Genomic DNA, 25,885 nt, shown 5'->3' with positions numbered 1-25,885 from the left:
GAGACGCTCACAAAGAAAAAGTGTAGGGGGCAGAAAAAGAGTGGGGAAAGTATGTCAGAATAAATCATAAGTGAAAAGTTGGTCAGATTCGGGACACCTAAATGGTGCATAGGTTAAGTATCTGACTCTTGGTCTGAGTTCAGGTCATGTCTCAGGGTTGTGAGATGGGAGCCCTATATCAGGCTCTGTGTTCAGTATGGAGTTTGCTGAAGTTTCTCACTCCCTTTCCCTCTGACCTCTTCTCTGCTCCCTGCTCTCTCTTTCTCTAAAATAAATTTTTTTAAAAAGTTGGTCAGATTAAATGATAAAAATTTTAAACATCTATGAACTGAAACTACTCATCTCTAAAACAGAAAATAAAATGATATGACAGCAAAGAGAAAAGAAGGTTAACATTTCCATATGTAAAATCCTAATACAAACTGAAACGAAAAAATACTCTAGAAAAAAAGATATAATGAGATAAGATATAATGAGACTTCTCAGAGATAAATCCTCCATAGGTTTCCCCATTTCTGAATGCCTGGTGAGTGACTTATTATGTTTGTTCTTCAGAATAGCTATACACCTATAGTGTCTCCCTCCAGATCAAAAGGCAGATACAGTCCAATAGAGAGGATTTAGGTTCCTTAAACTCAGCCTTCCTTTCCTATAATGCAACCCACTTTATGTACAGTTATCATTTGGTCCCTTCTCTACCACACAGGGAACGAGAGCATAAATGCTGATATTCTGGATACTATTTCTGCTATTAGTAATAAACTATTTTTGGTCTCTGGCCTAGGAGTCTTGTGTCTTCTCACAGCATCCATTAAACTGAGAAAGATAACTTGTTAGCTTGAATGCAGGGAAAGATCTCAGACCTTTCACAGTTCTTAAGACAGATAATTCACAACTAAACAAGTGGGAAAAAGTTCAATCTCATCACTATTTTAAAATAATGCAATTTAAAGCAAAAGGTATTCCTTCTCAGCTACAAATCAAGCAAGGATGTAAAACAATCATCAATCTGGAAGAATAAAAATTAAACAGGTCGTCTTCCTGCACAGTGAACAACAGATTTTATATATGTGGATGATTGTTCATTACTAGTTACTCATATATATTCAAAAAAGAAAAGAAAAAGAAGTTTGTTTTATAGCACAGAATACTTAAAATCACATTTTTTTTTTAAAGGGAAGGGAGATACTTGTTGGGTGTAGAAAATAATTTTGTATTTGTATCTGACATATATATATATATCATAATGCATAGATACTACAACATGAGAACTACCTAGCTAAGGGGCTGTTCCCAAACTTGCCTGTCTTCAACAGAACTAGTCACTGTTCAGCAGTGTGTTTAAGAGGGAAATGAGACAAAGGACACAGGGAAATATGAGGACAGAATGATAAAGGACCTACCTAGAAAAAAATCAAAGAAAAGAAAGATACAGACTATAAAAATGGAGAACTGGTAAAATGATTACTGAATGTGTAATACCATAGGGTATTTTTCTAAATAATACTTAAAAATTCTTTTAAAATTAGGAATACATAAAAAGGAGACATTCATACTTAAGTGTATATATGTATTTGTGTGTGTGTATAAATGAAACTGTACAGCAAGGCATTTAGGGAAAACAGAAAATGACTAAAACAAATTTTGAGATAAAGATACATAAATAGGGCGCCTGAGTGGCTCAGTAGGTTGAGCGTCTGCCTTCAGCTTGGGTCATGATTCCAGGGTGCTGGGATGGAGCCCCCTTGCTCAGTGGAGAGTCTGTTTCTCCTTCTCCCTCTGACCCAACCCTGCTTCTGCTCACTCTCTTCCGTCTCTCTTGCTCAATGTTTCAAATAAATAAATGAAAAATCAATAAAATCAACAAATCAATAAATGAATAAAACAAATTTTGACTTTGGACAATTGTATATCTATGGCTACCCCTTCTTTAAGGAGCTCAAAGACAGCTTTAAGGAACATGTTGAGTAGAATGTAAAGGAAAAACTAGTTAGGCAGCTACTATAGCTGTAAGTCAATGAAGGAGAATTTCTATAAGTCATATTTAAAAGCTTAAATTTGATCTAATATTAATAATCACATTCAACATATTCATATAAGAAAATAAAAAACCTCTTTGGATTAAATGCTAGAATGTGTTGTATAGACTCTAAGGCTACTGCATATATAAATACTTGATATTCTCTCTGTGTAGTACTAAAACATTATTTTATCTGTTACATGTCCAATAAATTTAATTATCAAACAATATAATCATTTTATAACATAATTTATTCAGACTGCAATTTAGGTAGTGGGAAGTAGCTCTGGGAAAGAGAAATACTAATACTGAATAAACTTACAAAATAGAAGACATTCTTCAACTATTATGAATACTTAATAATCAAAGAATAAAGAGTCTATGCACTTACTTTATTAACAGCAAAGGCAGTAATGATGTCAGATTCCTTGTGAATAATCCTTGCTTTCCCTCCAGGATATCCCAAGTCTGCTTCTATCTAAATGGAAAGAAAGAAAACATAAAAATATAGTGATTTTAGTAATAGAAAAAAAAAATGTAATCTAATCTGTCATTTAATACTTGCATTGATTATTTTAAGAAACTTCTTAGATATTTCAAAACCAAAGGCACTATTTTACATGCTAACTATCCCTAAAACAAAACTTATTTGATCAGGGAAATTAAAATTTTTTCCAGCTTGCCCTCCTATGTATAAAAAGACAGTTGATACAATATACAACTTCATTAATTGCTTATGTTTCCAATAAATTAACTTTAAAGGATTAAGACATTCTAATTATTGAAATAAGATTTTTTTACCCTATTTCTTAGCCTTGGATAATATTTTATAAATACTACAAGGTCAAAAGGCAAATATATTTATGTTTTGCACATCAAAGAGGATCACTGTTGCATATAAATCTTTTTTTTTTAAAACAACCTTTTAAAAATATAAGGACCATTCTTTTTTTTTTTTTAAAGGATTTTATTTATTTATTCATGAGAGAGAGAGAGAGAGAGAGAGAGGCAGAGACACAGGCAGAGGGAGAAGCAGGCTCCATGCAGGAAGCCAGATGTGGGACTTAAGGATCACGCCCTGCTCTGAAGGCAGGCGCTAAACCGCTGAGCCACCCAGGGATCCCCATAAGGACCATTCTTAGTTTACTGCCTATAGAAAAACAGGTCCAATATGGCCAGCTGAATACAGTTTACTGACTCTTAGTCTAAAGCAACTTCTAATTTATAAAAACAAAAAATGAACAAAAAAAACAACCTGAAACCCTGAAAATCTCAATAATTTTCCCAGGCCAGTAGTCATTTTTAATAGCTGAATAAACCATAATTCAATGTAGTTTAGATGAGGGAAATATATGTGACCTTCTGCTTACCCCAGAGAAGGTATATACTAGGCCTTTGAACTCAGAAGAGAATAGTGTATAAAATCAACATTTACTAAAATAAACAGAGGTAAAAAGAGGAGGCAATTATTAAGAATTAGAAATGTTAATATAGGATATTATTTCATCTTATTTTACATGTCTAACCTTCAATCTTTAAAATGAATTAGTATAAAATGATTCACAACTCATTTTGAAGTGCAGAAGTTATTAATTTAACATAAGAATATAACAGACTTAGCATGTCTGGCTAGCTAGGTCAGTAGAACATGCAGATCTTGATCTCAGGGTTGGGAATTCGAGCCCCACACTGGGTGTCAAGATTACTTAAAAATAAATTTAAAAAAAAAAGAATATAACAAATATAATTCCTGCAAAGTTTAGATAAGAACATCAACAATGCCTGTCCAGTTTGACTACTAGAACTGAGGTAGCAGTATGTTTTAAAATGGCAAATAAGACTGTTGAATGGCAAAGCTGAGACTTGTAAGATAACCAAACCCAAATAGTCCTATGCAAATAAAATTCAGTCACTAGATGTAAAGATGTAAAATATATTCTAATCTAAAATGCAACTGATAGCAAACATAAAAGACTTTCAGCGCTTGCCAAACATTTTTGTTGATTCAGAGTCAACTTCTTTTCTAAGGAAAATCTTTCCTCTGGGTACAAGAGGCCCATCGAATGAATATAATGTGTAAGTCAAATTCTGTAATTTTATGACAAAATCCCAATTTAGTATCCTATCTGCCTGGTATCTGAAGCATACTAAGTGTCCACTACTGGATTCAGAAGAAATTAGAAAGACAAATGATATTTTGCAGGCAACAGAGGAGTGTGTTAGTTGCTGGTAATAGATAGGTGGCAGGAAATATATTCATTTAACCTGTAGAGCTTTTTCAAATTTTACATTTATGGGGAAGAAAGCTCCTGCAGGCATAAACTTCAAAAACCTTCTTTAATGTGAAAAATACATTCCTGTCCTCTCATTATCTAGATTTAATAAAACATTAGTTCTTAATATTGTGGCCCCAAGATTACCTAAAAGAGAATCATCTGGAGAAAGGGGGAAAGAATGATGTTTAGTATTTCAAAAGCTTATGCATATTTAATTTTGAGAACAAGGGTAGTGGTAGGAAGTGAGATTAGAGACCAGGCAGGATTCAGTGTACAGATGGCCTCTTAAGCCTTAATAAAGAGTTCAGATTTTATTTTAAAGCTAGGAAGCTACTATAGGGTTTAGGTAATTCTGGATGTTGTGAGGCAAAGTATACAGGCTGTGAGAATGGCTGCCAGGAAATCAGGTAAGAGACTACTTTAGCAGCTGGAGTGATAATGGATTTGATTAGAGCAGTAGCATTGGTAGCACTGTGGTTGTGGTTGGAATAGGATAGTTTGCTAATGGAGTGAACTTACAGTAGGAATAAAAGAGAAAAAGAAAGGATAATTTCTAGTTTTCAGACCTGGTAACTGTGTGAGTGAAGGTAACATTTAATGAGACAAATGTGAAGAAAAAGTAGGGATTTGGGTTAAGATTAGAAGATAGAAAATTCTGTGTTTTGACATTCAGGGTGAGGTAACTATCAGATTAATAAAGCCAGTCCAGAGTTCAGGAAATGAATGGACTAGAGAGATCTGACTTAAGAGTTATCATTTAAGAGCTAGCTGTTGATATTTAAACCATAAGATAACTCAAAGAGAAGTAAAGACAAAGAAGAGCAAAGGTTAGAGAACTAAGTCTTGAGACACCCAACGTTTCCAGATGGGAAAAAGATAAGCCAATTTAAGATGGGAGTAGTTTTTGAAAAGAAATACTTACAGAATAAATCGATAAAACAGAAAACATTCTGATAGAACAGGAAATATTCTCCAACTATGAATCCTTAGTAATCAAATATGATCCACAGAAACCAACTGAAGCAAATTTCAAGAAGGCGGCTGAGGTTAACAGTATCAAAGGATACTGAAAAACTGAATTAAAGGAAGACAGAATTGACTACTGAATTTACCATCCTGGAAGTCAAGGGCGAGTGATTAGTAAAATCTCAGCACAGTGGACTGGAGATAATACTCAAGTAGATTAGAGAGACAGGTGACTATCAGTGAATAGGGAGGGAAATCCACTGGGAAGATTCACAGGGGCATTTGACTGAATTGATAATGTTTTTTGTTTTTTTTTTAAGATTATTTATTCATGAGAGACAGAGAAAGAGAGAGAGAGAGAGAGGCAGAGATACAGGCAGAGGCAGAAGCAGGCCCCATGCAGGAAGCCTGATATGGGACTTGATCCCAGGACTCCAGGATCACGCCCTGGACCAAAGGCAGGTGCTAAACCGCTGAGCCACCCAGGGATCCCCGATAATGTTTTATTTCTTAAACTGGATGGTCCCTTCACGAGGTTTTTGCAAAATTACTCTTTAAGTCTTCTTTAATGATTTTATAGGCAATTCTACAAATGAATTTTCCTAGATAGGGAATTACATAAATGGAAGAGCAGACAGATTCAAAGGTAGGTCTTTCGGTTTTCATTTGAAAGTAAGACAATAAAATATATTTGCTTATGCTGAGAATAATCTAAGAGAAAGATAAATATTTATCATGGAAGGAGGGAAGATAACTACTGAAGCAAAGTCCTTGGGTAGATAAAGAGGAGACTGAATGGAAGATCTGGTCTTGGGACAAAAAAGTGACAGTTCATCTACTGCGAGAAAAGGCAGAGCAAAATATCTACATATAGAACAGAAGTTAAGATTTGGTGGTAGAAGATTAGTTTAAATCCCATGCATTTATTTTGATGGCAAAACAAGGTCACTGGTGGGAAACAGCAAAGGAATATTGTTAAGTTTGAGCAATAAGGGCAAAAATGGGGAAATAGAAGAGAGAACAAGAAAACAAATTCACTACATAGCAATTTATTTTGATTGTTGGAAAGTTTAATTTGGGATTTGTGGCTATATATTTTAACTAAGGCAAGCGCCCATGATTTGTGCCTTTTCTCCATCCACATTCAGCTAATGTAGGTAAAGGTGTCACTAGCTAAACCCCAAGATCTGACCTTTACTGCCTACTTGCTTGGATTCACTGACCTTTGTCCCACATTTTTCTTTAGGCTATCCTTTCCAGCTTATCTCTTAACTCAGGCAAACAGAAAGCAAAACTGCCCTTCCAGCAACAGCACCTGCCCTGATAAGACCTCCAGCCAGCCCAGACCACCCACACCAGTGTGATCTTAACCCCTGACTCCTGCCTGCACAGTTGGACCACAGAGTTATCTCTAGATTGAGGATGACTGCTTTTACCTCATTGTAATACTAATAGCTCCATCAAAGAGTAGCACAAGCCTCATTTACATAATAATATGTATATAGGCAAGTTTCCTTAAGACCTACACATGTCCTTATGTCCCTCTGCACAGGATGATCAGGCTTCCCTATCTAAATATTGATTATAATCCTAAGTTAAATCCATTTCCCGTGATCTCCTTATTTGCTGTAAATAAAGGTTTCTTTGTGTGACAACTCAGCCTGCTGTTTGTGACTCACCAAGGAGGGAAGCACGTTGCTTTGGTTATAAGGCACAGAGTAGAAAGGAAGTTGCATTTAAACAGGTTTAGGAATTTTTTTTAAAGGTTTTTTAATTCATTCATTTGAGAGAGAGACTGTGAGAGCAACAAGCAGGGGGAGGGGCAAAGAGTGAGGGAGAAGCAGACTCCCTGCTGAGCAGGGAGCCTGAAATGGGGCTCTATCCCAGGACCGACGTGAACCAATGGTAGACACTCAACCCACTGAGCCACCCAGGTGCCCCAGGTTTGCGAATTTTCAAGGCAAATACAAAATAGAATAGCACAAAAGGGATGAGGATTTTTGCAAAGTATTGATCATAATAATGATGGATCATGAAATCTAAGGTAGGAAAGGAAGTGGAAACATGATGTGGCCAGCTAAAAAAACACAGAACTTGCATGTGGTGTGAACATAATTTAATTTGCTAAAGGCCATACAACATAAAATCATAGTTTAAAAAAAAACCCACGATGAATATGATGGTCACAATGTAAACTTTAAGTTTAATGTAAACCCTAACGTAAGGTTTTCAGGCCACGCTTTAAAATTTGGGCTGGATATGTGAGTAAAAATAATCCAAATACTAGTGCTAAAAGAGATTTTAAGAGATGTGCAGATCAATATCTGTATATCCAGCCATTCCATTTCTGGGTATATATCCAAAAAAATGGAAAGCAGAGACTTAAACAGGTATGGTTTATATCAATGTTCACAGCAGCATTATTCACAGTGGCCAAAAGATGGAAAACACACAAATGTGTAACAACAGATGAATGGATAAACATTATATGTGATTTACCCATAATGGAATACCATTTATCCTTAAAAGCAAAGGAGATTCTGATACATACTACATACATACCTCAAGATGGTATGCTAAATGAAATAAGACAATCACACAATGACAGATATTGTATGATTCCACTTATACAGCTACATAGAGTAAAAAACTCATAGAGATAGACAGCAGGATGGTGGTTGGTGGGCTACTGAGGTGAGATGGAGACAATGGAGAGCTACTATCTAAAGTGGACAGGGTTTCAGTTCGGGAAGATGAAAAAGCTCTGGAGATGGATGGTGGTGATGGCTGCACAATAATATGAGAAAGAGACTCCCAAGCAGGCTCCACGCCCAGTGCAGAGGCTGATGTGGGGCCTGATCTCCTGACTCAGATCTCTGAGTTGAAATCAAGAATTAGACACTTAACCAACTTAGTCACAGGCACTACAGACACATTTCTTTAAAGATATGGACTACTAATGCTCACTCAAGAAGATAATAGATCACCTGATTTGCCCTTTATTTGTTAAAGAAACTGTATTTGTAGATAAAAAAACTCCCAGGCCACCTGGTTTCTCTGGTGAATTCTACCAAACACTTAAGAAATAATACTAATTCTACACAAAATTTTCTAAAAAAATTAGAGACTATTTCCCAACTTATCCTATGAGTCCAGCATTAGTTTAAAACCAAAAAAAGGGATCCCTGGATGGCGCAGCGGTTTGGCGCCTGCCTTTGGCCCAGGGCGCGATCCTGGAGACCCGGGATCGAATCCCACATCAGGCTCCCGGTGCATGGAGCCTGCTTCTCCCTCGGCCTATGTCTCTGCCTCTCTCTCTCTCTCTCTCTCTCTCTCTGTGACTATCATAAATAAATAAAAATTTTAAAAAAATAAAAAAAAATAAAAAAATAAAACCAAAAAAAGAACCCCCAAATATCTTTAAGAATATTAACCAAAATTCTTTGTTAACATAAATGCAAAAATTCTTAAAATTTTTAATAGATCTACCAATATATAAAAAAGACAAACATACCATGACCAAATGAAGCTTAGAGAATGCAAGGCTGGTTTAACATAAACTAATCCATCCATTTATTTAGCCATATTAATGGACTAAAGAAGAACCATATGAACATCTCAATAGTGGCAAAAAAATTAATTAAAAATTTTAAAAAATTTTTAAAAAGGAGACAGAGCTGGATCACTGATTAAAAGCTTTCAACAAGCTAGGAACAGAAAGCTCCTCAACCTTATGAAGGGTATCTAAAACCCTATAGATAACAGCATACTTAATGACAAAAGACTGAATGCTCTCCCTCAAGATCAGGAAAAAGATAAAAATGTCTGCTTTTACCCTTTGTATTCAATATTGGACTGGAAGTTCTAGTCAGTGCTTGTAAGATAGTGGGAGATTAGTATAAAGAAAAATTGACTAATGGTCCATGACACATATACGTCAATTGGTTTTTTAAACGGAAGAAAAGGCAATTCAGGGGAGGAAAAGATAATTTAATCTTTTCAGAAAAGAGCGGTGAATAACTGATACACAGTTTTGTTGTTTTTTGTTTTTTTTTTTTAAATAACTGCAATCCATACTTTGTATCATTTTTAAAAACCTGAACCAAAAAAATTTTTGGTAGAATTTAAACAATGCCTTTGTGTTGTGATTTCTTTGTAGGGCAGAGCTTTAGATGCCTTTTCCATTGGAAAGTTGTGGTAGTGGAAGTCATCTTCACTAACTGTAAAACTAAAACTTGAGCAAAACAGGAGAAAATCTTTGTGACTTTTAGGTTAGGCAAAGATTTCTTAAATATGGCACCAAAAAGAATGTCCATACATGGAACAAATTTTGATGAGGTCCAACCTATGCATTAAAAACCTCTCAGTTTAAAACAAATTGTAAAGAGAATAAAAAGACATACAATAGGGTAAGAGAAAGTATCTGACAATTAGCTATAAGACTTATATTTAAAATAAACTAAAAACTATTAAAATTCTATTAAGAAAACAACCCAATCAAAAAAAAAGACACATTTGAAAAGACACTTCAACCAAAAAGTTGTTGTTGTTGTTTTTTTAAGATCTTATTTATTCATGAGAGACACAGAGAGGAGGGAGGCAGAAACACAGGCAGAGGGAGAAGCAGGCCCCATGCAAGGAGCCTGATGCAGGATTCGATCCCTGATCCTGGGATCAGGCCCTGAGCCAAAGGCACACAGACCCTCAACCACTGAGCCACTCAGGCGTCCCTAACCAAAAAGTTAGAAGTCATACAAAAGATAAACAAGCACATGAGAAAATGCTCAATGGAAATTAAAACTACACACCTACTGGAATGGCTAAAATAAAAAGGCTGAGCATACCAAGTGTTGGAGAGGAGGTAAAGCAACTGAGATTTCATGCACTGCTGCTGGCGATACACAATGGTACCACCACCCTGAAAAATACTTTCTTAAAAAGTTAACCACACACCTACAATGCAATCTGGCCATTCTACTCCTAAGGATTTGCACAAGACAAATGAAAGCATATGCTCATACAAAGAGACTTGTATATGACTATTCTTACTTGTATATGACTATTCTGAGCATTCTTATTTGAAATAATTCTGGAATGGGAAGAGCTGAAGTGTTCACTAATAGATACAAAAATAAACTACGGTACAGTGATACAATGAATACATCTCAGTGTAAGCAATGAGTTGCTGAAATACCTAACGTGGAGCAATCTCAAACTAATTATGCTAGGGAAAAAAAGGACATACTATATTGATTCCATTTACATAAAATTCCAGAAAATACAAACTAATCTATATCTAATCTATAACACGAAAAAGCAGATTGGTAGCTGCTAATACAGGAAGAGGGCAGATGTGGGAGAAAAGGAGGAAGAGGGAGATTAAAGTTTTGGGAGTGATGATTATATTCATTTTCTTGATTCTGGTGATGGCTTAACCAGTGTATACATATGCGAAGATCAGTAAAATTATACTTTAATAAATACGTACAGTTATTTTAACTCAGGTATACCTAACAGAGCTGTTTAAAACAAAATTGTAACAGACACCTGGAAAATTCAGGCCAAAAATGGTTATGATGTTAACTCACCAACCAGAAAGACTACCTTTTAATGTAGTGTGAGGACTATAGAAACACCACATTATTAACATCTTAAAAATAGTGTGAAAAGAGAAATCTTTGGATAAGAATTCATAACATACAGACTAGTAATTAATGATTACCTAGGCAAGGACTTATTGTTAACTGATTGAAAGTTTCAACTATATTCTTTCAAAATTCCCAAAGGCCCGTAGATATTTCCAAAGTATGAATTGGATAAATTTATTTTGCCAAAGTTTGAGTTATAACTTGACAGCTAATCAGTCTTTTTTACTAAATGTATAAAACTATTTTTCCTTTTTTTACCAAAAGATTTTCTTTGGGAAAGAACTGGCAGTGGGAATCAGTAGCCTTAAAAACTAACTTTTGAAAAACAAAAACAAAAACAAAAACCTAACTTTTGAGAAATTTTTCCCCTAAAAATGACTTTGTTGAGAGGGTCTTAATATCAGAATAAAAAAACCCATGAGTCAAGTATCAACTTAACAGAAATCATATTTAAATGTACGATCACAAAACATTTGGGAGATATTTCATGATTACATAAACTCCTACAATTTTTGCTCTTGTTCTCAAGTGTTATGAGAAATTGCTACACATTAAGGCCAGTGCTATATGCTATTCCTACCAGAAAAATAAATGTTATGTAATAGTATTTGATATATTTTAAGGAATTAACATAATAGGAAAGCACGTTAACTTCAAAAGTGACACGGGCAAAAACAGAACAATACTACCATAATTCTGTAATGGCTACTATGATTACATTTTATTAAGATCTTCAGTTGTATTTACTTTGAAAAATCTGTAGCCAAAGCAGGTTACATTCAACTCCCTTTAAAATTGCATTCTCTTATTATTAAAACAAATAATTTTTATGATTGCATATTTAAGTTGTGGAAATTAAAGAGTAATTTGAGAGAATAACTTCATTGCACTGGAAACAAAGTCCAGTTCAAAGCTAAAATGCAAACAATTTGTTTTTCTTGTTAAAGAATGCAATTTCTAATTTCAGTTGAATGATATTTTGTACCTTATTGATGTTTGGCTCCTCCATCATAGAATTTTTGATGGTTTCACAGTTGTCCTCTAATGACTTCATCAAGAAAGAATAACCACATGACAAAGAGTAAAGACGAGATATAATACTGGGGATATGTTTTTATATTTTTAACCAAATTTACTAGAAAACAAAACTGGACTACGTTATTACTTTTAAATATCATACATCTTAAAAGAAGCCTGTGTAGGGGTGCATGCTTAAGGGTTAGGGAAAACTTATTTACCTCAGAACTCATTAACCATCACCATAAATTTTATTTCACTCCAAGAAATTTTAACGGACTTATTTTGAAATCTTGAAATTAAAGCAAAATTGAGCCCATAGTTCTTCATACTAAAAATTTCAGAGCTACTGAAAATTAAAGTCAAATTGCTCTTCTTCATACATATTACTATGCCTTGTCTACATTATGGTATCTTACTCCTTAGCAAAACCTCCTGATTAGAAGATCTAGATTTCTAGGTTTCTAATTCTCTTTCTCTAGCCAAAAATAGTCAATAAACTGTATGAAGGCACACATCCTTTTTAAAATGGGATACTAGCATCTGTTTAAGTAGTAATTCAAGACGTCAGAAAATAAAAGAGAAATATTAAGTAGGGACAAAGATGATAGCTGTCAAGTACTTTTTTTTTTTCTGGTTGAAAACCATTCAAAAAAGGAAAGAAAAGAAAAGAAAACCATTCAGATACAGTCTATTTGCAGCTATCTGCACTTAATTTCAAACTAATATAAACAGGAAAGATCTTCTATTTTAAAAATGCAGTATATAAAAAAAGAAAAGCTCTGAGGATACATCAGGATTTTATTTTTTTATTTTTTATTTTTTTAATTTATGATAGACATAGAGAGAAAGGCAGAGACACAGGCAGAGGGAGAGGCAGGCTCCATGCTGGGAGCCTGATGTGGGACTCGATCCCGGGGCTCCAGGATCGCGCCCTGGGCCAAAGGCAGGCGCTAAACCACTGAGCCACCCAGGGATCCCCACATCAGGATTTTAAATATTAATATCAGATGGAGAAAGTTTCATTTTCAAATGTGTAAGGAATAAAGAAACAGCAGCAGTCTCAAAATCCTCCCATCCAAAATATAGGGCCTGTCTTGCATCTGTTTCTAAGCACCTAAAAAGTCACAGTGACTTGGACTCCAACTATTTAAATAAAATAATTTTATTAAAAAAAGAGATGGAAGGTGTTTTTGTTAATACCAAAAATAAGCTAATCAACTTTCCAGAAAAGATTAAATAATAATATACTAACTCTATAAAGTTAATATTCTATTTAATTCCATCTAATCTATGCTTCACCATATAAATTTTTCATTTTTATATTATCAAAATGTCACTAATTTTCAGAGCATCACCATCAAGAACAAAACAATAAAAAATAAAAATAAATTTTAAAAAAGAATAAAACAATAAAGCAGTAACAATTTCTAACAGCTACCAATGATCATGCCAAGTTTTAAATAAGTTAATTCTACTGGACAACACACTGCCAATTAAGGGGTACTGTACTCATTTTGCAGATAAACATCCTAAAATTCAGAGAAAATATTTAGCTTACTGGTAATTATAAAGTTTTTAGTCCATGCTTTTGATTAAAATCGTAACACAAAAATAATTTTAAAATTTTCTTACAGTATCATCCAACTCCTAAGAAAACTAAAAATAAAATAGCAAAGAAATTTAAAAGGCGTAGCCATGGCTCATTTACCTGTTATCCTTCCTTATGCATTTTGGCTTGCTCATACAATTCTTTCACCTTAGTGATTCTATTCCCTGATCTAGCTAAATAATCTAATGGTCTATCAGCTTTTTGTTTTGTTTGAGAACTATTTAATTTCCCAAGTACAAAGACTACATCAGCAGTAGAGAAAAGTTTTTATATTCTTACATCTATATTAATCAAATATGGCCATGTTTTTTAAAAAATGATTTGTACTTGGAATATTATGCTAATTGCATCTTCATGTTACAAGGTACATCAGAAAAATAAAGAAATAACAAACACATAAACATACTTTTTATACAAAATAATGCAGAAGGGATTTATAAACTATTATGAGAATGCTTTAACTTGTAATACATTATTTTAGGCAAAGATATATTTAAAATAAAATAAGAAACATTACCTCACCAGTAAATACATCCTAACTAGTTTCTGATTCAGTACATTTTTAATTTTATTTATTCAAAAATTTTCTTGAACTGTTTAATGTTAATTCATATACTCAATATTTAAGAATACATCTTACATAAGGTTAAATAAAAGTACTTCATTTGTATTAAACTTATTTCATCTATTGTTGGCTTAGATTTCAATGTTATATGGTACATATGTCAGAAGTTTTCTAAGTTAGCCAAAATTATGTTTGTTTCCTGGCTTGGCTAATCCAAATGTATTTATATAATCTGGTGAATACTAAATAATAGCTTATGCAGTTGCCTCTAATAAAATAGTGTTCAAACCGAGAGTCAATGAGCTCTATAATGAACTCTATGAATTTTTCCTTTTTTTCATTAAGGTTATATGCCATCTTGCTTACTGCTTACTTGTCTATTAAGAAGCCATTTTAATGTATAAAGTTATTGAGTCACTAAGCTGTACACCTGAAACTAATGTAACACTGTAATGTTGACTGTACTCAAATTAAAAAATTTAAAGAAGAATGAAATTAGGAAAAAGAATTCATTATATTTCCTTATTTCTCGAAATGAATTACTTTGTTTTCTGCCCCACTTCAAAAACCATACAAAGCTTGCTTTCAGACTAGTTCAATGCTTCTCAAAATGAGTTCCACAAAACAGCTGCTGGTCTTGAAACTCTTTATTACTAGTTCACGAAGACATAAGGAATTAGTACCATCACTAAGTCCACTACTGAGTTTACCCACTACCTTTTAATAGCAATACCATCACAAAAAAAGAAGTAATATGTTAATTACATTCAGGTACAAGTTCTCCATATCATCAAAATAGAACTTTTTAAAGCTCTGAACTAAATGAGAAAAATAATTATTATAGTGATAATATCAAAGTATAATCAACTAGAATATACTTACAAATTGTGTTTACAAAATTTTGGTAAGAAGCATAATTAAAAGAATAAAAAGAAAATATACATATTTGAAATGTTCTCAGTATACTGACCTAGTTTCAATTCAACTTCTAAGATAAGTTTCTTTTAACTATCATATGAAAACCATGGGAAGTTTCTATTTGATTTCCAAAACTGGCAATCATGACAACTCAAAACACAAGGTCTCAGAGAATCTTCAATCAAACAGTATCTTTTTAGGGAAAAAAAAAAAAGTTCCAAATATATTTGAATTTGTTGCTTTAAATTAACTTGATTTAGGAAAATACTGAACCTCTCTCCTTTTCAATCACCTTTTCTATCTATTAAGTGGATGATAAATGTCTATGATATCAAAGTGAGTTTTTTAAAAGTCTGTAAAATGTATCTTATTTTTTATGGTTACATAATACAAAAAACTTCAAGTAATAAAAGAGTAAAAAAGGTTTTAATTTATACACACCTCATTTAGACATCTTTTCTTTGTGAATATATTTCTGATAAAGGTTTCCTGAATTTCTTCCTGCTTCACCAAGTACTGCCAAAGTCTCTTCACAGACAGTGCCAGATGGTGTTTGGATCTGCAGAGACAAGACATTTAATTATATACTTTGGAGATTTCTGATTAACTTGACCACATTTCTTTAATACTCCATGAATGTTTATAATAATAGATTAACTAGAATCAGACCGTATCATTGAGGACAGCAGTCTGCAAATTTTTTCTTAAAAAAACGTATAGTAAATATTTTAGGTTTTGTAGGCTATCTTTCAACCACTCAGCCTAGTCACTGAAGTAGGAAAGCACCCATAGGTAATTTAAAATGAAAGAGTATGCCTGTGATCCAATAAAACTTTATTTACAATGCAGGAGGACAGGTGGATATGGCCTCATGGCTGCAGTTTGCTGACCCCTAGGAATCTAATATCTACCAAAATATCTCTCTCCTAGAAGGCATCTAGAAGTAGATGTACTCAAAGGGTCTGTGAACACATACTGGTCCATAAACTCTGTTACTAATGCTCACGAAGATAAGAACTTCTTATGAAATAATATAAATCAACTAGGTCATTAAGTACAACGTTTATTAATTCAGTTATCATTTTGTAGCAAGATTTATTGGTGAAGCAAGCACTGCATCAATTTACCTTTTTGGTGCAAATGCTTCTTCTCCTCATGGATAGTAAAACAGCATGCTAACTAAATACTTTGAATAGCAATGTTCTGGAGTAGGTGGAAGCAAACTATGGCCCACAGGTCAAATTCAGCCTGCTTTTCATTTTCAAAAATAAAGTTTATTGGATCAGAGCCATGTCCATTTGTTTACTTATTGTCTATGGTTGCTTTGACTCTACAATGGCAGTTTAAAAGCAGCAACGAGGACTGTAGGATCCACAAAGCCTAAAATATTTACTATCTGGATTTTTGCAGGAAATGCTTGCTAACCTCTGGCCTACAATATACATCAAACAAGGACACAGATCTGAGCCAAGAACCACAAAGCAGATACAGAAGGCCTTGAATATATATATATATTTTTTTAAGTTCTAATTGATAACATTATGATTTAGTAAAACTGACTTCAAAACAGTATCCACACGACAACCTACTTGAAAGGAGTGTTTGTAGGTTCCAGCAAAGCTTTATGGCGGAGAATTGCAGGGCCTGCAGACAAACTCTCTTCAGAGGTATGACTTGCAATATAGTTTTGAGGTGGCCCACCATGGATTTCGAGTCGTCGGAGAAGAACTTGCTCCCAACACTGAAGAGTTTTTAAAACTGCATGACAAAGTGGTGAACTAACTGGAAGCTCTAAAAAGAGAAAATAAAAATGACTTATGTTTGTCTTCTTCAGTAAAATGCTACAGTTGACTGTAAGAATGACAGAGATAAACATTTTGGCAGAGATATGTAAGAGAAGTGGGGAGAAACCTCCATTGGATTAAAAAAAGATGTAATAAATCTCTTTTCAACATAATTAGGTGGCCCAGAACAATAGAAAGAAGAGTAATCTGAGTCAAAATTATATCATAGTTTTACTACTACAACTTGAAATAATATTTATGACTTATGATGTTAAAGTACTGCTGTATCAATTACTGCTTTTGGCTTTATTTCACATAAAAAATATACCTGAATATTATGAAAACATGTTGGAGAGGAAAAATAATTGCTTTTAAATCTATCTATACCAATTCTATATGGTATGTAATTAAAATTTGTTTAGAAAATTAAAATACACAAAAGCTAAAAAACAAAAAGACGTTTACCATGAAATTTAGCACTTTCTAGTTCTGTATACTTTCATTTTCCTGGTACCTCACTCCACTTTCAACTTTTAGCTATTCTTGCTATTCAGTTACAAAAATCTAAATAATATGTCTATACTGTGAATTCTTGATTTTTTTCAATTTTAGAAATGATGTACTCATTTATTACTACGGAATATGAGAATAAACTACTTTCTCCATCATTCCAATATAGTCACATAATTTTTGGCTAAATTGGTATTTTGTGTTTACCTTGCTATTTATATTTATAAATATAGATCACAGCTGGACCACTTGGTATACTATTATACCCCTTTCCTCTGTACAATCTTTTCTTCCCCTGGAGTTAATAATCACTAAGTTCTTGTGCTTGCTTAGTTTCCTATGTGTCTAGTGTTACTAAATCCCCCAATACCTCCACTAGAGGTATAAAGAGTCAATACCATCAAACACATCAAATTCAGATCTCCTGATTTTTTAGACATTGTCCTCATAATGGCACCTAACAATATGATAGACACATTTATAGACAGATGATCTGGTCAAAAGAAACCTATCTTCTACAACAGGAAGTTACTAAAGCTTTTCTTGACTATTAAAAAAATATACATATGAGTAATTCAAGAGCAATGGGAATATTAGTTCATGTTAAGATATTCATTACCTGCAAGATCATGACCAGCAAAGGGATAGAAAGTCTTCAAATTGTTGAGCACTAACTGCACCATTGCCAAGCGCATCAATGACCAACTGAAAATAAAACAATGGTAGATTAAAGATTTACTTAGAGTTGTAGAAGAATACATCATTCTTTAATCCAACAATTTCACTGCCAAGAATCTACTCTGCAGATACCAGAAAAACAAAACAATATAGGCACACAGTTACTCATGTCAGCTTTATCTATAGCAAAAGAGTAGAAACAACCAATTATCCACTAGCAGAGTACTGGTTGGAACACTTTGGTTTTGAACCAAGAATATTAAAGAAGCCATAAAAAAAAAAAAAAAAGAATGTAGAAGAATCTTGAAGTTTTACTATGAAGTGAATTTCAGTATGTATTAATAATCAAAATATAGAACATTATATATACTATGCCACCTGTTACTTTTACACACCCATAAACATGCTTATTTTGCAAACAAAAGGATAAAACAAACTAATAAAAATGGGTTTATGTAGAGGGTATAGAAGAGAGCTGGATGGAAGGCAGCTATGTGAGACTTCTAATTTCACATTTTTATGAAATTTTGTTTTATTAAAAAAAGAAAATTCAACTTCTCTTTTAAGTGAAACACATTTTTTTTTTAAGATTTTATTTATTCATAGAGACAGAGAGAGAGAGAGAGAGAGGCAGAGACACAGGCAGAGGGGGAAGCAGGCTCCAATGCAGGGAGCCTGACGTGGGACTCGATTCCAGGTCTCCAGGATCACACCAGGCTGCAGGCAGCACTAAACCGCTGCACCACGGGGGCTGCCCGAAACACATTTATTTCTTAGAGTACTGTCTTTTTGTTACTTTATTTATTTATTTATTTATTTATTTATTTAAGATTTTATTTATTCATGAGAGACACACAGAGTGAGAGAGAGAGAGAGGCAGAGACACAGACAGAGGGAGAAGCAGGATCCCATGCAGGCAGCCTCACGTGGGACTCGATCCCGGCTCTCCAGGGTCACACCCTGGGCTGAAGGCAGGCGCTAAACTGCTGAGCCACCTGGACTGCCCTTCTTGTTACTTTAAATTGTGGTAAAATATGTATAGCATAGAATCTACCATTCTAATTACTTTTAAGTATACAGTTCAGTGGCATTAAATACATTCAACCATTACCATCATCTAGTTCTATAAGTCTTTCATCTTGCAAAACTGGAACTCTTCCCATTAAGCAAGAATTCCCCATTTCACCCTCCTAGCCCCTGGCAACTGCCATTCTACCTTCTGTCTCTATGAATTTGACTACTCTAAACATCTCATATGTGGAATTATATATAGCATTGCCATAGTATTTGTCCTTTTGGGATTGGTTTATCTCACTTGGCATAATATACTCAAGGTTCATCTACATTGTAACATGTGTCAGAATTCCCATCCATTTTTTTTAGGTGGAATAATATTCATATGTATATACATACACACACACACACACACACACATATATATATACACACACCACATTTTGTTTATGCGTTCTTCTGTCAACAGACACTTGGTGCTTTTATACCATGGCTATTATGAATATTATGAACATGGTTTGTACAAATACAGTTCCAATTTTTTTTTTAGCATATATGCTGCCAAAGCGAGCACAGTCTTCACAAATACATGTCCAAGACCATGCTTTTAATTCTTCTGGTTATATACTCAGAAGTGAAATTGCTGGATCATATAGTAATTCTATTTTTAATTACCTAAATACCTAATGTTTTCCATAGTGGTTGCTGCATCATTTCATATTGCCATCAACAGTGCACAAGGGTTCCAGTTTCTTGTATTTTTGCCAATACTGTTATTTTCTGTTTTTCTGATAGTTATCCTACAGGATGTGAAGTGATCTCTCATTGTGGTTCCTATTTGCATTTCCCTAATGATAGCATCTTTTCTTGTGCTTACTGGTCATTTGTATATCTTTCGAAAAATATATACTCAAGTCATATATCTTTCGAAAAATATCTACTCAAGTCATTTCTCTGCTTTTTAAATTTCATTGTTTTTTTCTTTTTATTAAGTTACACAGTTTGAGCCACGTAAATCTTTTATATATTCAAAAAACAAAATTGTGTCAATAGGAAAAAAAAACAACAAACACCAGTAAGCAAAAAACTCCTAACAATTTTTCCTTTCAATAAAGGAGTATTTCATTTTTGCTAATATACTACTGTTTCTCATGGAAAATTTCCATTTTCCTATAATACCATTAGCACACAATATTTTAAAAAATATCTGTAACTTTCAGAGATATACAATGTATCAAAAAGGACAAGATAATATCCTGTTGCTCATGCATATAAAGTAGCACTGGGAGGTGAGGGGGAACATTTTGAACACTTATAATTTCTATAATATGTGGAAGACATTTTTAAGACAGTAATCATTGACACCTTGGAGTATTAGTATTATACTGAAAAGACAGTATGTTTTCTAGGCTAAAACAGTGGGGTTTGTTTATCTCAGTGAGTAAAGGGCAATGAATAGTCTGAGAGCATCTGTGAAGACCAATTCATGGATAATAAAAAATTAACTGTATAATTATTTTCTTTTTTAAAAATGAGTTTATTTGTTTATTTGAGAGAGAGAGAAACTGACAGCATAAGAGGAGGGAGAGGGGCAAAAGGAGAGAGAGAAGCAGACTCCTCCTGATGTCAGGCTCGATGCCAGGACCCTGGGATTATGACCTGAGCCAAAGACAGACACTTAACCAACTAAGCTACCCAGGTGCCTCCTGTGCAATAATCCTTAAAGAAAAGAATTAAACAATTTCATCTAAAGAAATCTGAGTTATAATGTATATTTTAATTCAACAAGCTGTTAATCTCACATGTTATTTTAAAAAATATTATGCATATAAGCCAAGATGAATTTTTAAAAAGAAGCTTAAAATTATATATTCCATACCTATATGAATTTGAATTAGAATGTTCTTGGAGATGGAAATCTGAAGCTAAAACATCATCATCATCATCATCATCATCATCATCATCATCACTTTCCAGACTTTCTTCTGAATCATATTCAGCTCTACTTTGGGAAGGGGGTAGAAAAGGCTAAAATAAAAAAGTTAAAGAATTTATCATTCAACTCTCTGACTTAAACTTTGAAAAAAATTTAACCAAAGTTGTCTTGTACTGGTAAATGGCATCCTAATAGTTACTCAAGCCAGAATCCTAGAAATAGTCTTTTTTCCTCTCCGTCTCTTTCTCTCTATATTAATCAGCATATCTGTCAGTGATTTCCCCAACTCTTTCTCCCCACAGAGAGAGAGGCAAAGACACAGGCAGAGGAAGAAGCAGGGTTCTTGCAGGGAGCCCAATGCGGAACTCAATCCTCAGACCCGGGATCACGCCTTGAGCTAAAGGCAGATGCCCAACCACTGAGCCACCAAGGCATCCTGGCCAGGCTTCCTTTAATGTGAAGTGGGGTTCCCCCCCCGTCCAATTTCACTATCTCTAGAATATCCTCATTCCTGTGTCATACTTCCCACACTTATGTTGACAAGTTAGCCTTCATGAAATCCTCTCGTTGCACATCCAGAATCTCTCAAATGAGAGCAGTATCAGTTGCCCCAAACTGAGCTATTTTTCTATAGCTTTGTTTACATTTGATGTGAATTTCACTTATAGTACTACCACTTTTCACTGTTTTACTGCACTACCATCTTCACAAACCAATTCCCTCTTCTGATTACCCAATTTTGTAAAATGTCACCTGAGTTTGTGATGGGAGCCAAGACAACTATACACTTCACTATCTGTATATGAATTGAATCATGGGTACTAAATGATCAATCACCAACAGACTTTAAAAGAACTGTTGTGATTGGTCACTGAACATGAGGTGCATCTGATTATTTCCACAGTGACATGTGGACTGAAGAACCAGGAGGGAAGTCTGTACTTCAGGCGATTACTCATAGTTAATATACTGTGGAAACTCTGAGCCTTGTTGTTGAGTAACTCAGGTTACTTAACTCAACAGTGGTAATTGCAATGTGTGTATATGAGAACAACACAGGATGTCTGAGATAAAGAAAAGGAACAACAGCAGGAATGGCCTTGTGACTTCTAGTACTCTTGATTCCTTACTTACCAGTAAGTACGTCAGCACTAAGGTATTGGCCAATTTATCTTTTCACTAAGAACTGTATTTTGTTTAAAATACATAAATCATAACTTATCAAAGGATTGCCTTAAAAGCTGGATGAGGGATCCCTGGGTGGCGCAGCGGTTTAGCGCCTGCCTTTGGCCCAGGGCACGATCCTGGAGACCCGGGATCGAATCCCACGTCGGGCTCCGGGTGCATGGGGCCTGCTTCTCCCTCTGCCTGTGTGTCTGCCTCTTCTCTCTCTCTCTGTGACTATCATAAATAAATAAATAAATAAATAAATAAATAAATAAATAAATAAATAAATAAATAGATGGATGGATGGATGGATGGATGGATGGATGGATGGATGGATGAAAAAGGCCATATATCTTTGAGGCTTTTCTGTTTTGTTATGTAACCCAACAAAATTAAATTGTTCTGAAACAGAGTGGGAAGATACTTGGAAGTAGCAATAATTCCACTTACTTTAAACATTTTAAAATGTTCATTTCCATTTAATTGCATAAATGTTGTTCGAGGTGGCACTTTTATTACCTTGGCTATGAAATAGTCCCAGATACTGAGCTCCGGTGGGATGAACTTCTCTTGGACTGTCAGTGACTCCTGGCTGACTAGTGATGAGGAAGAGGTCAGTGCAGCAGATTCTCTGCAAGATATTTTTGATGGCCTAAAACGTTTGTTCTGTTTTTCTCCTTCTTCCACAAGTGAAGAAACTAATAAAAACAAAATAAAGTATTATTAAAGTATGTACTATTTCCATTGTACTAATTTCATCTATCTTTACATAAGATTTAAGGTTACAAATAAGTACAAACACAAAACTGAGAATATTATTATGATAGTAAGATAAAAAAAATAGGTAGAAGGGAGACAAAAATCACTGCAAACAGTGATCTTTTTTGCTTTTATCTCAATGTATCCCTCATTCTCTAAATGTTAACTTTTCTGTTGCATATGTGGGTAATGGGATAAAGTATCTGTCTATAAATGAGTCCACAATTGAGCCAAGATCATGAAAGAAAATTATTTACATTCCTCTACTTTGTTTTTAGGAATAACATGGAAAACAGACTATCATGGGATGTCAATGTTAATTGAAGGTAACAACTCATTCATGAGGTTCTTGAGTAATCCCCTGGCCTTTTATCTACATACAAAACTGAATGTTTTCACTGAAAATATAAAAAAAAATTTAAATACGTAACAATTAAATTTGATTTGGATTTCTGGAAATGGTTTGCACATGGAATATTCTGGTCAGCGGAATAACAAAAAGGGAAAAATGCAATCTTTGTTGTTTTAACTTCTAAACATTTAATGGTTAGTATTCTCTTAGTATTTTACTTTAGAATATTAAGGGCATCAGTAATGAAAACAAATCTAGAAATAACAAACACTAAGTCACAAGATGCAAATGACAATACAGAACCAAGGATGTCCCAAACAGAAGTGTATGTCTAATTGACAGGTGAACAACTCCCAATAAGGTACACCAATCTTCTCTTTCAATGGTTCCAGTGAGAACTGACTTACCTTTTAAAAGAATGCAAATATTTGTTCTGTAATGTAATTTTTATTGTTTGAAGCTACGCAGCTTGCGTAAACAGCATGCTCATGCATTATACCAAGCTACAGCCAAGCTGAGTTTAACAAACTGATTTAGTGATTTTAGAAAAAAGGAAATTAAAATGGATAAAATTCTAAGATTGCTAAGATGTGGTATGATTACTACACAACCTCTCAAATGACTTTAAAAGGAACTTTCAGATTAAATGTATAGATTTGTTTTTTTTAAAACTATTTATTTATACTTGAGAGAGAACACAAGCAGGCCCAGGGGCAGAGGGAGAGGGAGAAACAGACTCTGTGCTGAGCAGGAATCTGAAGTGGGGCTTGATCTCAAGACTCTGAAAGCATGACCTGAGCCGAAACCAGGAATCTGATGCTTAACCAACTGAGCCACCCAGGTGTCCCAAGTATTTTTTCTGATTTTATAAGCAATTGGTAGCCAACAATCATGTTTTTAATATATGTTGCATACATTCATATTCTATCTAAAACTTAAACAGTGGTTCTAACAAATTCTGATCAAGTAAAAAATTTATAATATGAAGGTCTTTTTCACCTTTCAAAAATTAATGCTGTAGTTTAAAATTAATATGATTTTAACAGTACTACTTTGCTTTTTTTATTTTTATATTATAAGGCATATGAATATAGAAGCTTAAAGGATCTCTGGAAAAATAAAACTTACAAACAACACTAAATACATTTTTTGCCAAGACACCTATATAATGAAAAATCAGAGGTTCTTCTTTTTAAAAGATTATTTATTTATTTATTCACGAGAGACACACACAGAGAAAGAGGAAGAGACACAGGTAGAGGGAGAAGCAGGCTCCATGCAGGGAGCCTGATATGGGACTCGATCCCGGTACTCAAAGATCACGCCCTGGGCTGAAGGCAGGCGCTAAACCACTGAGCCACCCAGGCACCCCAAATCAGGGTTTTTAAACCAAAACCTAATAAGATTAAAAAAAAAAAAAGAAAGAAAAAATTTGCAAGTAGAGTCAATGAGCTCAGACGCGGACATGAAAATAAGAAAGTTACCACAGTGGGGGGTAAATGTTTAAAATTATAGACTCGATATAAGAAATACAAAACTACTTATTAAAATACTTCTGATGGGGCAGCCGGGGTGGCTCAGCAGTTTAGCGCCGCCTTCAGTCCAGGGCCTGATCCTGGAGACCCAGGACCGAGTCCCACATCAGGCTCCCTGCATGGAGCCTGCTTCTCCCTCTGCCTGTGTCTCTGCCTCTCTCTCTGTGTGTCTCTCATGAATAAATGAATAAAATCTTAAAAAAAAAATACTTTTGATGAACAAAGACAGAAAAAAATGGCAAACAGGCTCACAGTACTGAATGTTCTATTACTTGAAATGCTATAAATAAAAGAACCTGAGTGACGCCTCCCAGCAAACAAAAAATAATCCGTAGCTTCTCATTAGCATAGATGCTCCTTCTTTTCTCCCAAATACAGCAAGACCTAAGACAATTTTATGCCTAAATCACATTGGGTTAGCATCATCATGAAGCACCAGTAGAGACTGCAGAGTGCCTGAGTACTCATCTGCTTATTTTGAAAATGTTAATAATCAAATATCAAGAACCTCTGTCACTTCTTGGATAAAAACTGACTTTTGTTCCATTACCAACAGGGTAAATGAGTATTTTACTAATAATAGAAGAAAAAAATAGTATTAAGGAGAATTAAAAAGGAATGTGGCTAAGGAGCTCAGAAATCATAAGAAACAGAGAGGCTAGAAAGTGGTTAAAGAAAAACCAACATAACCATGGGTAAGAAAAAATAGAATCACGCACTAACAGACATTTTTAAAATAAATTGCTTAGCTGCTTTGGATTCATAGAAAGTACTTTTAAAAATTACTTTTACTGTCAGTATAGTGGACTTTCCCTCCATTGTAAGAACTCCTATCCTCATTCCTAGTCCATTCTGTAGTAGATTTCCTGGAACTATGAAAATGCCTCCCAAAGGAACTAAACACAGAAATGGAGAAACAGCTCAGAGACTACATACATCTAAAGAACAGGCAGAGAAGGTAGAGAGTAAGAAAGATAATATTGTTTTTTTACCATAAATTCTTCTGGATTACTGGATCTGTCACCATGTACACATATTGGTTGATTAAAACAAAACATAAGAGGAAGGCTAGTAAGTTAATACCTTTTGAGTTTATTATTTTATTTTAAGGATTTTATTTATTTATTT

At 34.2% G+C, this 25,885-nt stretch overlaps 1 protein-coding gene across 8 annotated transcripts in view; it reads right to left on the bottom strand.

Moving 5' to 3' along the window:
- The window catches only part of DMXL1 (Dmx like 1), a 128,732-nt gene that overhangs the window by 19,900 nt on the left and 82,947 nt on the right, over positions 1-25,885 (bottom strand). For 6 of the 8 annotated variants that reach the window (XM_038551873.1, XM_038551868.1, XM_038551869.1 and 3 more), the window contains 7 exons: positions 22,631-22,809; positions 20,888-21,036; positions 17,936-18,021; positions 16,612-16,813; positions 15,464-15,581; positions 11,896-11,958; positions 2,412-2,498 (listed from right to left, as the gene is read on the bottom strand). In XM_038551873.1, coding sequence (XP_038407801.1) covers positions 2,412-2,498; positions 11,896-11,958; positions 15,464-15,581; positions 16,612-16,813; positions 17,936-18,021; positions 20,888-21,036; positions 22,631-22,809 — 884 coding nt within the window. The remainder of the gene's footprint in view (positions 1-2,411; positions 2,499-11,895; positions 11,959-15,463; positions 15,582-16,611; positions 16,814-17,935; positions 18,022-20,887; positions 21,037-22,630; positions 22,810-25,885) is intronic. The other 2 variants (XM_038551870.1, XM_038551874.1) reach the window with 1 other exon arrangement.

This window comes from Canis lupus, chromosome 11 (genome assembly GCF_011100685.1).
Source record: "Canis lupus familiaris isolate Mischka breed German Shepherd chromosome 11, alternate assembly UU_Cfam_GSD_1.0, whole genome shotgun sequence".
NCBI lineage: Eukaryota > Metazoa > Chordata > Mammalia > Carnivora > Canidae > Canis > Canis lupus.
The sequence above is the reverse complement of the archived record's forward strand: the minus strand, read 5'-3'. Positions and strand labels throughout refer to the sequence as shown.